The sequence below is a fragment of the Solea senegalensis genome, linkage group LG18 (genome assembly GCF_019176455.1).
Source record: "Solea senegalensis isolate Sse05_10M linkage group LG18, IFAPA_SoseM_1, whole genome shotgun sequence".
Lineage (NCBI taxonomy): Eukaryota > Metazoa > Chordata > Actinopteri > Pleuronectiformes > Soleidae > Solea > Solea senegalensis.
The window spans coordinates 16,823,397-16,841,997 of record NC_058041.1 but is presented as its reverse complement, the minus strand read 5'-3'; the positions used below and the strand labels follow the sequence as shown (position 1 = coordinate 16,841,997).

The 18,601-nt window shown below is 43.4% G+C and overlaps 1 protein-coding gene across 4 annotated transcripts in view; it reads right to left on the bottom strand.

Moving 5' to 3' along the window:
- LOC122759595 (ankyrin repeat and fibronectin type-III domain-containing protein 1) overlaps positions 1-18,601 on the bottom strand; it is a 133,502-nt gene that overhangs the window by 37,255 nt on the left and 77,646 nt on the right. For 3 of the 4 annotated variants that reach the window (XM_044014527.1, XM_044014528.1, XM_044014526.1), the window contains one exon: positions 16,488-16,528. In XM_044014527.1, coding sequence (XP_043870462.1) covers positions 16,488-16,528 — 41 coding nt within the window. Of the gene's footprint in view, positions 1-16,487; positions 16,529-17,677; positions 17,695-18,601 lie in introns of those variants that run through there. The other variant, XM_044014529.1, reaches the window with a different exon arrangement.

Below are 18,601 nucleotides of genomic sequence, written 5' to 3'. Positions count from 1 at the left end.
GATCCACAACTGACTGTTGCCTAGCAACGCAAACAATGAGCACTGATCTTGCATGACGTCCACTACTTCCATGCATGTACATTTATTTGCGTGTGTCGAGAGTTCCTTTGGTGGTTTTTATGAAGTTAACAGCGTGATCCGACAGTAGACACAAGATGGTCTCCAGTAACTTTTTGACTGAAATTCCAGACCTGTGAAGTATTCATGACACAGTATAAGTGGCCATAGCTCACTGGAACCCACTCACATGTCTCCCCACACCACCTTTATGATTAGGATTATTCTACAGAGACAGAGAGAGAGAGAGAGAGTCTGCCCTGCACCTGATACACATATTACACATTTTTCATGTATTCAGCACTACCTTGCTCAGAGGCTCCCCAGTTCTCAGTTTAGATCCCAAGTCCTCTTTGCACCTTTGCCTTTTAACTGTGCGAGCAGAGAGGAAGTGTGTGCTGAGCTCGGACAGTATGCTCCAGATGTGCGAGTGGACGACACCGTACCTGCGGTGTTCATGGAACATTAGGGCTTATCATCACCTGTGAGCCCACTCACTGCCACCGTCCCCCTCCCCTCAAGTCCCACATCAGACACTCCCTGCACGTCCGTGGCGCTCAGGCTGTGGTTGGTGTAGACGTGTGTGCCGCCTATCATACCCCGGTAACATGAGCAACAGCTGGTTTATTCCCATTTATTCCTCCTGGGCTGCAGATAGCAACATCTCCACACACACTCTCCCCAAAATGTCCATCTATTCCGTGCAGATCATCACAATGTTGCTGTTCATGTAATGAATGATTATTTTGTGATGCCATAGTTGAATGTACCAGTGCTGCTGTACTCTTTATTATGTATTATGAGAATTGTCTTGGTATCAAGATAAAAGATAACACTTGTGAGCTTCATCACTGTAGATGCCACTGTGTCCGAGTAACTGCAGATGGAACGCAGCACACGGCGGTGTAGTGGTTAGCACTCTTGCCTTGCAGCGAGAAGACCCGGGTTCGAGCCCGGTTGGAACAAGGGCCTTTCTGCATGGAGTCTGCATGTTCTCCATGTGAGTGGGTTCTCTCCGGGTTCTCCGGCTTCCTCCCACAGTCCAAAAACATGCAATTAGGTAAATTGGACACTCTAAATTGACCATAGGAGTGAGTGTGAGAGTGAATGCTTGTGTGTCTCTATCTGTGTGTGCGTGGCCCTGCGATGGACTGGCGAACTGTCCAGGGTGTACCCCGCCTATCGCCTGATGTAGCTGAGATTGGCACAGCACCCCCCGCGACCCTCTGGTGGAGGATAAAGTGGTAGATAATGACTGACTGACCGACCACTGGAGCCAAAAGCAGTTTAGGGATGAAATGACTGAGAGGACTTTTTAAAATAGCAAAGAGGCAACTTTGTTTAATGAAATAAAATGAATTATTTAACAATGGGAAAGTCTTAGAAAGGTAAAACAGCATTAAAACTTCTTTTGAAAGTGAAATAAATGAATTTGAGCAGGTTATTTACATTTACCTTAATATTTTTGAATGACTTCCCAACAAAATCAGTACGTGGACTGTCAGTGGCTTGTATGACCACACTTGGCCTCATGCAGTGTGGCACATCTCCTGTGCAGAGAGTGGATCCAGCTATTGACCGTGGCCTGTGGAATACTGGTTCACTCCTTGAATGGTTATGCAAAGAGCCGCGGGACAACGGCAGGGACTGGAACCCACTGTCACACCCGTCGTGACGAAAGCATCCCAAACATCCTCAGTGTGGGTGACATGTGGTGAGGATACAGGCCCGCGCAGAAGGTTGGAGCGTCCTCATTTTCCAGGAATTGTGTACAGAATAGATCTTTTGCAACGTGGGGCCAATGCCATGCATTATCGCCATCTCCATAGACCACTCACCTCACCCCGACACGGCTTCATACCTGCTGCCTGCCAAGTACAACCTCCGAAGCGGCGTACGGCAGAGATTTGATCATATCTCTGCGGTGGAGACCGCAGTGATGAGGCCGGGTGTACGTAGAGTACAGTGAGGTTCTCTGAAACACTGTCGGAGGCGGCGTAGGGTGGTGACATTGCTGTAGGCTGCGTGCCAACTGCACCCGCCCCGAAAACCTGCGGCACCCGAGGCATCGTGTCGCATCGAAGAACTGCGCGTTTTACAGTGACCTTTCACTGTAAATCCAAGGCACACGTGTGCTATAATCATCGTCATACGTCTCACCTGCCAGACGGAAGTAGTGTTGTGGTCACTGATGCATTTGCCTGCATACAGGAACATCTTTCAATCAAGTCATGGAAAATGGGAGTAAACACAAATGTGCTGCCCTTATATTTGTGTTGAGTGTAGAAACAGCTGTTTGCAGTTTGCATCCGTCTCTCTCTCTCTCTCTGAGTCTCCTTGTTGTCGAGCTTGATTTTCACTCTGTTGCACAACAATTTGAAATGTGTCTCACATCAGAAATTGACAGGCGGAGACGTTTGGCTTGACACTCTCCTCTCAGGTCATGCACCTGCACAGTTTCCTTGAGTCTGGGTCACTGTCATATTTGGTATTCAGTCAACGAGTGAAATAGTGTGCAGGATGAGCAATGGCTGAACATACTTATATAAATATACACACTATAAAGCGCTGAGAGCGCAAACAGAATCAAGGCCTGCAATTTGAAGTTTTACAACCGTATCCAAAACACATGACATGTTCAGTCTGTCTAATTAGATCTATACTCCATGTCACTGTGCTGTTTTTAATATCTTTCTATAAATGCCTAAAGCCTCAATCCAAACTCCCTCGCGGCGTGTTCGGAGCCAAAGTGTGGGGACAGTTGGCATAAGAACAGGACAGATTAATGGAGTGCAACCCGTCACACGAAAACAAAGCCTGCATCTGCCATCGCTGTTGTGAGTTTATATGATGTGCTGCAGGAATAACAGCTCACATGTGGCTTTGATGAAAAACAGGATTGATGGGACTGTACACAATGGTTACTGTCATTACTCGGGGTTCTGAGCAGTGATGTGGCCAGTTGCACCTCAATCGGTTGCCAGACTGTCAAACTTTGTGTCTGTCCCTGACATAAGTAATGAGCACAGTGTTATCACGGAGACCCCTCCCTGAGAGTGTCCGGTCAGGTCTGTGACACACTGATCAGATCGCACAAAAAGACTGGATAAAGATCTCTATTGCATCATAGACTAGTAATCTTTTCCACTGGGGTAAATAAAACACGGGATAGAAACTCTGATCCTTGCCCGTGTCGTCCTTAAAAAGACAAAATGAGACTGATTCAGTGGCAACATGGTGTTCATCCCTCAAATTCAAATGAGGTTTCTAAGATAAAGAACGACAGTGGAGTCACATGTTCACCTGTCCAACCTGCCCGGAGGAAAGAGTCGGCCATTTCTACACTAATCTCTGTGCCGACCACTCAACTCGACTCACCAAACTCCAGGAAAAGCTTGTTTCCTCACGTCACCGACAAATGTTTGACCCTGCATGTGTGTCGCGTCGAGCCCTCACAATCACATAAACACAAATGACCCTCGTCGTGGCAGTGATTGTGTTATTTTAAGACGCTCATATTTGCATAATGTGTCTTAATTGGCCGTCGCTCCCCTCAGAGCCACAGCGCGGTACTTGATGCCACTCCATTAAAAGAGAATGAGCGCTGTGGCCGTGGACACCTCAAACGTATGACAGTTTATACAGATGCATACTGCATACAAAATGCTGAATATGGTTATTTTTTACAAATTATTATAACAATAATCATAATCTACAGCCATATCTACAGTATTTTTTTTGAGTGCAGCCAGAGCCCTGTTCACTGCATTTGATGCTTGTTGATTTTTTATTGAAGGGTGTCGTTTATTGCAATCACAGCACGATTTATGTCTGTTTCTGCCTGTTTGTAATCATCAGAGTCCAGGGTCTTGGATGTGGAGGTGGGGGACATTAACCCCTCCCCTCAGCTGGTGGTCGCCTGGGTCTGTGGAGCTCCAGGCCGGTTTGTGACCGCATGAATGCTTCATATACATTTTAACTACTGCGGTCAGTTAAACGCGCTATTAACGGCGTTAACGCAAACCCATTTTAACGGCATCAGAGAATAGCGTTCTTTTTGGCCTAGCAAACATGCTGTTGCAACAACTGGTAACGTTAGAAAAACTACAACACCACACCGGAAACAAAACAACAGGCACAGAGAGTACGAAGCTAACGCTACGTTCTGAGTGGATGGCGAACGCCGTGCGCTTCTCCGTCTCCAACGCAGCCTGGATCACTTCTCCATGCACTCCCCACATCACGTCATGACGTATGCAGTGTTAGCAACCAAGCTGGCGGACCCCCGAAGACCGCTAGCTCCTTTAGCTCGGATTAGCTCGTTACGGCAACGACACATTAAACCACAATTTCAATTTCAATTGAGGATTTCAAAGCAAGCAAAGTTGGTAACACTCCCGTCTCTTAGACGACAGACCCGGGTTCAAGCCCTGTTTGGAACAAGTATCCTCTGCAACATTGGAATATGTTGGGCAGCCCATGGCCAAGTGGAAAGGGAACTTGACTTGTAACCAGAGGTTCAAATCCCCACCCGGCCAAAAAGGGCTGGGGTACCCCTGAGCAAGGTACCCAACCCCCAATGCTCCCTGGGCGCTACTCAGTGTGGCAGCCCACTGCTCCTAATTCTAGGATGGGTCAAAATGCAGAGGAATACTTTCCCTAAGGGGATTAATAAAAACTAACTAACTTCATTGAGGATGCAGTTTAGTGTGGGAATGTCGTTTTTAGCCGAGTAGCACGGAAAAAGAACTCCTACAAATATTCTCCCATGCTCTACCACATACTCCTCTACACAGCAGCTGCTTCACTATAAAGATGTTTTTGAAGGCGTCATTCAAAATGACCTCATGCTATGGCTTATCTAGATGAACAACCCCAACCTTACTACGCTGGTTCCCACTCCTACACCCTCAGCTACTGTTTCCTGAGCCTGCGCCAGCTTCTCCAAAGAGTTAATTGACCTCGAAGACATAGAAGCATATTTTCCTGTATGAATCACACAACAGGGATGTGGGATTTTGATCTGATGGCAGAGTCACCCCAAAAGTGATTGTATTAAGCTAGACTGTGCTGCTGCTGCTGCTGCTGCTTCAAGGGCTTCTAATTAAATAAGAACCACTGGCAGCCGCTGCAGTTCATTAATGCTGACGTCCCTTTTACAGGAACTGGAGACCTGACAGGTCTGAGAAACACAGATTCAGAAATAGCCTTACGGGGAGATGGTTCATGTTCATTGGTTGATAATAATTGTTTCTGCTTATCCAGATGTCATGTTTGTCTGGGGACCAACGATTGGTCATAAAACTTCAAACAAACATTTGGATTTAAACATGTGGCGCGACATGACCATAGGATGAGGACTTCAATGCCACACAAACACACAGGATCAGGACTTCAAAGACATGGGGTTCACTTCACTCAGGGAATCCCTTTGAGGGGTTTAAAAGAAAACTGGACATATGAAGCAGGTGGGTGTCTCTGTAGGGGAATCTGTGGGCAACTGCCCAAGCCTGCCTTCACCCCTTGCAGCTGTCCGTGGTAACATCATCACCATCGCGACGGCGGCTCAGTCTTGACGTCCTCGACACCTGTCCTCTGATCACAACCACATTTGACTTTGTTGACTTTGAACTGAGGTTGGGATGGTGTATAACCACATGACTTCACGTTTGTGAGTCTAAAATAACTTTAAAGTAAAGTGTTTTTATACCTTTTATAGAGCTCTGGCAGCTGATTTCACCATAGTGTTCACATTTATGTCTATATATAGACATAAATAACCAGCAGCATATATACCTGGCCATATGTCAGGACACTCGCCTCTTCACCGGCTGTTTTCATACAAAATGAGACGGTGGATCGCTGTTGTGCACCAGGATGCCAAAGCAGTCGGGGACAGAACAGTTTACTGGATCACCAAAGATCCTGAGGACCTGAGAACAGAACGACGGACTCAGCTTGGAGAGCGATCACTTCCTTAATCATGACGCTGAAGTCTGCGTTCAGATTCACAGCTTTCTGGTTGCCAGTTCACGGTTAACTTCAGGGAAAAGGAATTTACAATGACCATTTACAAAATGCACTAGATTTCAGTCAATAATTTTCAGTACAACAACAAAACATTCAAATGCAGACTGCACACATGATAAGACCACTATCTGTATGGGGGAGCCTTGTGTTCCATGTATTTCCATCTGTCTCTGATATTTTAAAGTTGAGTTACAGCAATATAATTAAAGGAAAATGTATATACTATGCACTGTATTTCACCTATCCTCTTATCCTCTTATTTAATTTTAGGTGACATATGTTTCTAGTTTTAGTGGAATCGGTTTCATCTTTTCACAGAGTTTCATTGTATGTTGTTGGCTTTTAGGTTAAAGTCGTGACGACTTCCGTTACGCTATCATTTTATATCACTTAATTTATGATAATAGCTGCTTATTAAAGTGTAAGTTTGAAGTGTAAGAGTAGGAACCTAACGTTTGCACGCGTGTGCACACACACAGGCACAAACACATGCTAAATGCTAAATACAAATATTAAGGGCTATCATGTTGCTGACACAGGCCGACAGCACCGCCGCTAAAGCAACAATTGTGGGGGAAACACTGAGAGGGATTTGTATGAAAAGTGTTCTTAAACAGGACGAATTATGCATTACTCAATCTGAGGTCCGTCTGAGGTCGGGCTGCCCTTAACCACAGCTCTAACTTCAGATTACTAAGGCACAGACAATAATACGGGGAATTAGAAACAAGACAGACAAATACCTGAACTTGTGTCAGCAATTTGGGGCAATGGCGGCCTACCTAAAATAACTATTATAGTGCTAGGATTGCTTTCAAGCCTGTCTCCTATGAACTCTACTAAGCCAAAAAAGAACGTGTTCACCCATCAATAGAATAGCTATGTGCAAATGTAATGGACACACGCACAGAATCTCACAAGCAGATGCACACATACACAAATACACTCTCTTTAATGTGTTGCATAATGCAAACACAAAAGGCTTTCAGCGGTTCAATCATAAAAGAAGGCAGCCAAACTACAAACATTGCTAATTAAAATCTGCTCAAAGAAACCCTTGTTTTCCACTTACCCTCTGCATCCAAACCCATGTGTGTGGACATGATGGAGACTGCTTTTATTTCACTTGGACTGAAGTCTCGGCACATAAAACATACTGATATTTCTTCACACTAAAAAGACTTTCCTTCACTTGTAACACAATTACATGAGCTGATTCGGTCAGATTGTTTAGTAGCAGTGGGAGTCAATTACTGAGAAACAATTCCAAAGCTGTCTACAAAACATGTACCCTGAAGTCAAATTTCGCTCGCGTATTGTTATACAATCATGTTTCAAAACTAATACTATATGGGGCACCATTAAAAAGCACATCAGGACAAAATGTTAATGAGAAAGATTATTTTTCTCACCAAAGGAGAGAGGAGGCCTTTAATAGAAAGCTCAGAGCCTTGGCATAGCATTCAGAACAATAAATACTTCAGTCTCAAGTGCTAATAACTTAGCCATAAAGCTACATTGCAAACCAAGGTACTCTGGTATCAACCGCACAAACAGAAAGAAAGAGTTTTATAACCATTAGCCATAACATAACATAACATAACAACAGTGTGTGGCCACTTTCTTCGCACTTCGAAAGTGTTGTTTGTACCTCATGAAAATGTGCCGTTACCAAAATTGTATAGTTGATTTTGCACTTTTTCCATAACTCACATTGACAGTGTTTATTTGTGGAATGTGTAGGTACACAATAAAAGTAGGTATTATGTTTAATTCCACAACAGGAGATCGGTTGATATCGGGATCAGCAATTAAGTGTTGGACAACAATAAAAATAATAATAATAATAATAATATTATCAAAAATCGGTTAAAAAAAGAAGCCAATATCGCACATCTCTAGTATTTATATAGTGCTTTTCTCATCTGACCACTCAAAGCTGCTTTACACTATAGTTTTCGCCATTCACCCATTCATAGACATTTTTTCATACATGCCGTCAGCACAGGCTTAATAAGGAGCAACATGGCATCAAGTGTCTTGCATGTAGACTAGCGGAGTGATCTGGACTGATAGACGACTTGCCTTTCCACTGATCCACCGACACCCTATGGTAAGTGTTGGGTTTGTCACGATTCCCCTCTGTGTTTGACGTGTGGCATAAGGCCGACTCGACACTAACCCGACACTGACTTGACATTAAGATGCATCGGTGATGGATATGCACACCATTGCATTTGGACAAACACACGGAACCACAGCAAACTAATACACAGTCTGAGAAAATGGACAAAGCCACTGAGAGCTACCACAGACTTTTTCTCTTAGTTATGAGATAATGATGTGAATGTCAGAGGGAATGTTATTTGAAGCTCCATTACACTGTAAACAATTGGTAGACATTAACAGCAGGATTTCAACAGTACTAAGGGTTATACTGAGATTATGCAATCCCACTGAGTAACACACACGCACACACACACATATCTGGAAATATCTGGTAGTTATTAACGATTTACTGCATGTTAAAATAAGTGCATTAGCAATTTAAAATGAATAAAAACGTTTTATTGAGGAGAAAAAAAACACTGTAGTTGTACATGAACACCAGTTTCGGCGTATTAAATTTGAAATTTGAACAGTGCACGACATATTTAGAATAACATGTGTCTCAGTGAGCAAAAACAGGCCAAAAAAAATAGGTACAGGCTTTTTTCGGACTCTCTCCTCTCTGGCGACAAACACGCTGATTCTCCGGCTTCCTGCAACAGCGCGAGTGAAATGACCGTGATAACCACAGGTTGGCTTTGACGTGCAACTGCTCAGCTTTCAGAAACCATTGCAATTGTTCCAATAGCACAAACCGTCACATGATTATGGTAATGAAAAATGCACTAAAAGGATAGTTCAGGTTTTGGGAAGTGTGGTTATATTAGGTATAGAACTAAAATGTGTCGCCTTAAAATTATGATATCTACAGAATGTTTGCTGCTTTATCGCTCCATTATTTAGTCATTTTTTAATGGAAACTATGTCATTGATTCAGGAGCTTTTAAGGGATGACGCAGAAAAGGCTCCGCTGTGGAGTATGGTTCCGCAACGCTGTCAATCAAAACACAAGACACTTCCTCCAATCATCATGCAGAAGCCCAGCGTCCACTGTCATGGAAGCCCAGCTTCCCTGGAAGTAAGATTTTTGTCATAAGACGATCGATCATCTGTGATCAACAGCTGATTCTGAACACGTTTACTATTGAAATGTAAAAACAACCCAACACATATTTGACTAAACTTTAGAGGAATGTCGTAAAATTTTGGAGGTATATACAGTATATATACAGTATACACACACACTCACACACACACACGTTTGCACAACTATTCTTTCAACAGCCCAAACAAAGCTAAAGTCTGTCTTAACGTTCAAAAAGCCCTTTAAAGATCCCAAGTGCCAATTAACGCTTATTACCTCGTTTATGAAGCCCTAAACGTCCATAACAATCAGTTCAGTAGCGACTAGGAGGTTTTTGACCATAAAAATGACTTCATGTCTGTAAGTAAACCTCCATATCGCACATATAAGTGAGATAGGACCATGCTTTGGCCGCTTTAAATTTGTGAAGATCAACTGTCCTCGCGAGGTCCAAATATCCCAAATAACACACACACACGCACACAAAGAACATCCCAACTCCTCCCATCAACCCACAATTGAGCACGGCGTCGAGATTCCAATCAGGGTTGAGCCAGCAGACTGGGGATTATTTATGCTGGAAAGGGGAAGAGAACCTCGAAGAGTTAGAGAATTCTCTCTCTCCCTCTGTGTGTGTGTGTGTGTCACATGCATCTCTATATTTAACAGAACCAACGGTTGAGGAAAATTCCCCAAGACAAACAATATTGGAGCAACAATTTCAAAAGCTAATGGATGAGTAGAGTTAGGGTTCATGCTTGGATTAAAGAAAGAAAGCAAAGTCACATTTACCCTGTTAAACAACGCAAATTCAGCATTTCTCGTCTTCAACCTCTGATGTCTGTACTGGCAGCGTGTGAATGGGTAAGAAAGATGTTTGCTGCATGTGTGAATGGGTGAATGGGTGAAAGCAGCTTTGAGTGGTCATCGAGACGAAAAAGTGCTTCATAAATACAAACACAAAGAGGGAGAGAGAGGATGGAGGACTGCTGCTAAACTAGCTCTGTTTATGTGCAATATGTCGCTAATATGTACCCAACCCCCATTGCTCCCCGGGCGCTACTCCTAATTCAAGGATGGGTCAAATGCAGAGAAATAATTTCCTTAACGGAATTAATAACGTATATATTCTATAAACTACTACCAACATGTTGAAAAGGTTGCTTGAAGTCGAAAAAGCGGAGCATTTATGTTCATATTTTGTACAAACACTGATGAGCGATGACTTGAATAGTGTGCCGCGCCCCCACAGAGACTGACGCTGAATTTGACACGACTTAAAACCTTATTTTTAAACACTTAGTGGCTCTTTTAATCACTTAAATTTGGTAAGGTGGTTCCTAACATATTATCCTGTGGGGTGGCAAAGTAAGATGTGAGATATACATCTATCTTTATATATTTATATATATATATATCTATATATATACTGTATATAGATATATATATACACACATGTACATAGGTATATATATGTGTGTATATATATAAACATATATACACACACATATACATATATAGTTATATATACACATGTACATAGGTATATATGTGTATATATATACACATATATATTTACACACACACATATATATACACATATATACACATATATGCATAAATATAAATGTGTGTGTGTGTGTGTGTCTGATGACATTTTGCTGTGTTTTCATGATGGAGAGAGACGTTTATGGAGAGGTTCCATAGAGGTTTAAAATCAGTGTAAACATGACAGAAATTCATTTTCTTGAAGAACTCCCTCGTGTGCGCGTGTGCAGATCAAGTGATGAAATATGTTATGTTGTTTACATGTGCATGTGTAATTGTGTGTGTTTTATGCCACTTCTCAGAAAAGTACTGTTTAAATGATAGTGTGTTTCCTTTGCATCCTTTTCTCTCCCCCAATACAAGTGTACACACACACACACACACACACACACACACATGCTACTGTACAAATCGTTATAGACTCAGAAAGTGAGTGAGCCAACGCAGTCTCCTCCGTTCCACAGAGTGAGTCTCTCCCCCGACCACCATTACCACTATTGTAAATACCCCTCAATATGTATTTACACTGGGATTTCAGAGCCCTGGAAAAAATGAGATGAGGAGAAAAGAAGCTGGAAAAATGAAGGAATGTGTTTCACATCGGTCAGACAGCAGCAACCCTCAGTCCGTGTTATCTTTCTGCTCCAGGTTTGTCTTGGATCGGACCTCTGGAGGATGAGACACAGAAATGCTGCGGGTCTGTTTCTTCTGACTCTGAGAATTGAAGACACTTTATTGTGTCTTCCTGTCCTCAGATCTATGACAGAGGTTTGATTATAGTCCCATTTCAGACCGTGTGTACTGTCCGCTGAATGTCATATCATCAGTGTTGGCCCATGAATGACATGCTGCAGGGCTCTGGCTCTCATGTCATCTGTAACCACGACAACAAGCAGCTTCTGCTGTGAGGAAAAGTCCCTCGAGTGTGGGGAATGTGGCAGTAGCATAATGCAGAATAACCAGATGGGAGGTGTGGTCTATAAGCATTGCTATAGAAAGTCAAGCCTTTTCTTGCACTGATCTCAGTTGTGTAATCCATTGATAGTTAATCCTTATTTTTCCTTTAATTGTTGGGTATGATTAGTCTTCCTGCAGTAATCCATGTTAAAGTGGTTCTATTTCAGAAGTCGGATATTTTTGTAACGTAAACTCACAATTTAAAATGCAGAGGGTCTTTTTAATTTGATTTTCAGGAGCTATAATGACACAGTCATTACATTTAAAACCTTTTTCTTTTTTTTTTTTAATAATTCACTTTGGATGTAATGAATGTAGAACATCGCCCTCTGTCAGCTGAGATTGGCTCCTCCTCCTGTGACCCTCCCACTGAGGATACAGCAGTAGAAAATGGATGAATGGAATGTAGAATATGTCTTATTTGTTCGTTGTTAGAATCAGTTGGCTCATCTCATCGTCAGTGGATGTAATGAGATTAAACTCAGTCCCGTAATTTGCCTTGCCCCTCTTGTTCTCTGTTGTCTTCAGTTGGCCATCTCTAATCTTTGTAATTATCTTGTCATGTTTGTGGCAGTGACACGGGAGTGGGATCCGTGTCATGTGATCTGTGACTATGAGTGACAGTTGTAAGTGGTGTGGAGCGGGGAGGGCGAGCGTTCTAGTAATTCTTTCTAATTGGCAGATTAAAGGAAGTCCGAGCCCGACCCGAGTCTGAGGTAATGATCTCGTAATTGCCCCAAAGCCCGGCCCTCGGGCTGTCAGGCCCCTCGGGCCCATCAGGCCTGGGTGCAACCTATAATACATGTACATTTTCAAAGTCCATAAATGGATCCTTGTTTTTAAACTGGTGTCGTTGTTGTGCTTCTGTGTCTCTGAGTCTTCCACAAAAACCTAGCAACAAGAATGAAAATTGAAACACGTACAAATCACACTGTAACAGTCCACAGGGGACAAAACGGAACAATAAAGCAAACAATATTCCTTCATAATAGGGAATGGAGCAAATAACATCCTCGACAGAAAGAAGACAAATTGACACACGAGAGCTGCCTGCACTTCATTTGCACTGGGATGCAGGACATTACTGTCTTTTTGGACACTTTCAGCAATAATGATCTGTCAGTTAAAGCTCCTGTGTCCCTTTAAACAGATTCACCTCTATAAGCTTCGTTAACAGCTCAGATAATACACAGTGATCAGAGTTCTCAACGGGCCTGAAAATTACAACCCGACCCGACTGTTGACGCAGCACCCGTCTCCTGGCTCGCATCATCTGGGTCCTCCGGTACCGGCTGCTGCGCAGCTAACAGGCGGGACTTCTCATACTGTGGTACATTTGCCCTTTGGTCAGCGGGCAGCATCCGCAACTGTTTGAATTTGGGCCACAGGAATGTTGCGGCTTTGTGGAGTGGTGCGCAAAACCGGTGCGCATGCCGCTGACGCCCGGCTGCCAGCTGTGCAGTACTGTTGTCTGAGTGGGATATTTGTGGCCATCCAGTTCACGCTGAGCATCATAAAAGGCTCCAAAAATGACACTAACAAGCCCAAAGTGTCGGGGGTTACGCACACAGCGGCGTCCGGTCTGCCCCACTCCAGATTTACTCTGCACCACACGTGATGATTCACAACAAACAACATATCATTTACAAACTGCAGGAAATGTGTTTTATGAGCGGAAAAAAGAAAGGCAGAGGCCTCGGGCAGTTTTTAACAGTGATATTAGGAGTGAGAGTGGGGTGTCTTTTAACCGGGGGGGCTCATAGATTTGATGCCCGGCTCCTCTAGTCTACAAGTTTCTCCTGAAGGCAGCACTGGCAGTGTGAAGATGGGTCTGACTGATGTGTGATGGAGAAAGGATGTGACTGGGTGAATGGATGTGACTGAGTGAATGGATGTGACTGGGTGAATGGATGTGAATGGATGTGACTGAGTGAATGGATGTGACTGGTGAATGGATGTGAACTGAGTGAATGGATGTGACTGAGTGAATGGATGTGGATGTGACTGAGTGAATGGATGTGACTGAGTGAATGGATGTGACTGAATGGATGACTGAGTGAATGGATGTGACTGTGAATGGATGTGACTTGGTGAATGGATGTGACTGAGTGAATGGATGTGACTGGGTGAATGGATGTGACTGAGTGAATGGATGACTTGGTGAATGGATGTGACTGAATGGATGTGACTGGGTGAATGGATGTGACTGAGTGAATGGATGTGACTTGGTGAATGGATGTGACTGAGTGAATGGATGTGACTGGGTGAATGGATGTGACTGGGTGAATGGATGTGACTGAGTGAATGGATGTGACTGATGTGACTGAGTGAATGATGTGTGACTGAATGGATGAAGTGAATGGATGTGACTGGGTGAATGGATGTGACTGAGTGAATGTATGTGATTGTAAAGTAAAGCAGCTTTGAATGGTCATGGACTTGAAAAGCACTGTATGACTGCAGACCATTCACCATGTAGACCAGTGGTCACCAACACGATGCCTGCGAACACGTGGCAGTCCGTGGGCAACTTATTGGCAGCCCGCAGCACAGTTCTAAAAATAGCGATGACAACATGATCCAGCGCAGCTACATCAGAATAAACTGAATTGAGCTACAGTTGGTGGACCTGAAGCTTTTGGTGAATAAAATCCAATAAGAAGCTGCTGCTAAGGCCTGAGGTTGGTGTGACAGAACTTATTGAACACTCTTCTCCTTCCTTCATTCAGTACATCTGCTTGTCTCCTGGCAACCAGTCTCATTATGGCATGCTCAGAACTAGGCCTGGGTATTACAGTTTCACAATAAACCATATATGGACATTGATGATTAGCGTACCATGTACATTTGTTTATTACCACCATTTGAAAAACAACTGGTGAATCAACAGCACAACACAAATTTACATGATGCTCCTTCTGTCAGACCCCTAATGAAATCTATAAGAGATGGCGGAGAACACTATGTCTCTGTGCACATCAAAGTCTGTGTACTATTTATACTTTTAATCCCTGAGGAAGACACTCTGTTGTCTCTGCGGTCAATATGCACATTGACCCAGACCTGGTCCTGCAGAGGAACTCATGCCACCACTGTACTCAGGCACCTATCTCCTACCCATCTACGCCATCCCATCAATGTGATCCTGGCGTTTCCCTAACTCATTATGTCATCACAACAAACAACACGTGAACCGATCCGATCTGCGTCCTCTCAACCAACCAATGAAACAACGTCCTCTGGCTCAGACTGAAACCTGGCACGAACCCATGGACAATTTTTCACTAAATTAAGCCACACCCACTGACTTCACCTGCCTGGACAAACACCGCCAGCAGCAACCATTCTCAGAAAGGACATTAAAACAACATCCGTTGCCATCTGTGACTCACACTCCTGAATGCAGGCAAACTTTCTGCAACTTAACAATAAGTGCGACATGACAAATCTTTTTATTGCCCTCCTCCGGCCATCACTCTCCTTCTCTGCTGCTTCAAATTTGATTACTGCAACCAGCAGAGCTCCTCAATAAGCGCCATCATGTCTAGAACTCTCTGGTCCTAAGACTCCAACCTGCTACAGCCGCCACCCCAGGACCAAGCACAAAACCTGGGGAGATGGAGTCTTCTCCATCGCAGACCCCTCCCTCTGGAAGTCACTCCCCCAACCCATCCATGACTGTTCTGACCTTTACCTCATTCAGATCATTCCTCAAAACTCCTGTCTTCAAGACTGCTTTTAATGTCCTGCATTGTGTTTTTAAGGTAAAGTGACTTTGAGTCCATGAATTATTTATTTATTTATTTTCCTATATTTTTTTTCTTATTTTAAAATCCATCATAAAAGCAATTGCACATCCCTCTGGTCGCCTCTGTGACTCTGCGATGCGTTCACCTGCGCTCGTTCAATCCTCTCACAGCCTTCAGAAATGGACTGAGGACAACGACCTGCAGCCCTTGTCCACAGAGACAAAGAATACTGAGAGCACATGTTATGTCAGCCATGAACTCAATGTTGTAATCTGAAGAACAAACTTCAGAGACGGAGCATGGACTGGAAGGACAAACAGAGACACGTGAGGGTCTCCTCACTTTACGTCCCCACTTTCACATTTTCATGGAGTAATTCATCGGAAAAATAAATCAAAGGAACATTCTGTGTCTCACGGAACACTGTAAACAGGTCGACTTAGCGCCGTGAACACAGTGTTCTCTCACAGTAAGAAGGTTCTAGACGTGTGATCCACCTGAGATGACGTGGTGTCTTTGAAGAGGCACTCGAGCCCCATTAACACCTCACAGTAACATCTGAGAGACAAGAGACACGTCTACTTTTGTCTGTTCACACGTGCCTTTGGAATCTGTCCTGAATGGACCTGGTGGATATGATAAGAATACGCCATTAGAGTTCAGTGTGAAGGTGTAACTCAGGCTTAGGCAGAATTAACTTGCTTGGCATGCGTGGCATCTGAACTCAGATGAATTAGGTCAAATTCTTTGGGAGATTTGTCTTGCGCTTTAAATGCGACTGGAAGTGATACATCGAACGATCCGTTCTGTGTAATATACTCGACAGGTTCCTTTAAAGGAATCAAGTCAAGAGCCCAACAAAGGAAGGAAACTTGCAACAACCAGAATATGTCAATATGAAACAATAATGACTTAATAACGGATCTCATTATCATATTAAAAAAAAGACTTACTTCTTACGCTGATTCTCCTTCCGGTCGGCGGAGCCCAGACTCTGTCGGCAAGAAAAGGAAAAAACAGACGTCACAATCTGAAAAGACAAATGACACTTTTGCCTTTTTGTGTTGTCGCTCACGTGGAACAATCCATATTTGCACTTAGTTGAGACACAGATAAATGACGACACAGCCGTATAATCGTGTGCTGCAGGCGGAGAAATGTGACCCTAAAGCTTCAGTCGGTTCCAATCCACAGGTTGTGACAATACTCGTTCCTTATTATTAGGGTTCTTTTCTATCTTTGCAGTGTAGGCAGTTGTTGCTGGAACACCCCCTCTCTATCTACTGGCCTTAATCTAAGTATCTGCAAGCTGATTAACCTAAAAAAACATGCAGTAACACAAAGGGTTTCTCCCTCTATTGAGTTTGTTTATGTATTTAGCGTCAGTGTCAATCTAACACACTAATACGGACATTTACCACAGTAGCAATCACTCCAAACACTTTATTCACATGAATTTCCAATGTCAGCTGAGTTTCCAGAACACTTCCTGTCAGCTCTGCTCAACGGGGGCCGTTTGAATACGTCGCTCTCAAACACAAACACACACACAGGAGCACAAGCACACACATATTGTTGTTTCTTTTCCGGCTTCCTACGTCTTCTGCAGGTGCGTCACCACCAGAGGTGAGTCACGCTAAGACGGAACACACATGAGTAAGTGAGTGGGGGGGGAAATAAAGACGTAGTATTACGATACAACTATCTTGGGTAGGTTCTCGTCTGGAGTCGCTGGGTGATGATAATAATAATAATAATAATAATAATAATCCGGTTGATCATTCCCCGCGACATCACTCTCATTTCTGAAGTAAAAAAATATGTAATGTAATAATAGATGTAAGTAATTTAAAAAAAACAAATGTAAAATTCAACTTTTTCAGGAAATAAATGTTAAAACTAACAGTATTTAACAAATAACTTGCTGGATTTCAATATAATCAGCCAAAGACAATGATCAGAAAATGGGCAAAATCTACTCACTATTAGCACTACTGGAGTTTCCTCTACTTTTGAGTCTGGCATTCTCTGCCTGCTGTGAAATCAGCGACAACATCCTTTATGCCATGATGACATGAATACAAATCGAAAGTAAACACAGTTCCTATCTATATAATCCATTCAAATTCCAGCACACACGTACCTGTTGAGTCCAACCCACTATCACTCAGTCGGAGAATGTGACTCGACTCCCCCCCGTCTTCTCCCGCTCTCTCCAAATCCCAAAGTCCACACGGTGTTTCCTCTCTAATAGCTGTTCACCTGTTCCACTTCACACGCGCCGCTCTGCCTCTCTCCATCCCTCCATCCCTCCATCCCTCCCTGTGCAACTCTCCCTCAGTTTGCGCTTCCTGTCGAAAACTGTTGGTCACATGCAGGTTTACCAACGTTGCTCTGATGCTGGCTGCTACTGCTACGGACTTGTTGTACTTTAATTGTGGTTGCTAGGCGATAAGCTCCTCCAATTCTGCACACAGTGAGGACAGGAGAGAGAGAGAGGGGTGTGTGTGTGTGTGTGTGTTTTGAATTCAAACCTGTCTTTAAGAGGACATTATGGCTCGTCCTCATATTTAAAGAGCTTTTTTGTAAAGGATTAAGACCTGCTTTCATTGTTTGGGTTAGAATTGGGTTAAGCTCAGGTTTCGGTTATAGGGGTTACAGGGGCTCGGCATGCAGTTGTTATGGTTACTGTTAGGGTAAGGGGCTAGGACATGCATTATGTCTATGAGTGTCCTCGATAGGAATGTTGTATAAGAATGTGTGTGTGTGTGTGTGTGTCTGCAAATTAGAGCGAGAGAAGGTGTGGGGGTTAGGAGGAAATGCTCATTATAGATACAGAAGCCTGGAGAAAAGGCTCAGCAGGGAAGAGGGGGAAGGTTTACAGGAGGGAAAGAGGAATCTATCAATCTATCAATCTATCTATCTATCTATCTATCTATCTATCTATCTATCTATCTATCTCTCTATCTACCTAACCGTCTGTCCGTCCATGACATTTCTATGGGCATGGATAACATTTAGCCATTAGCCAACACTGGTTGATGACAAGAAGTGATATTTGAATAAT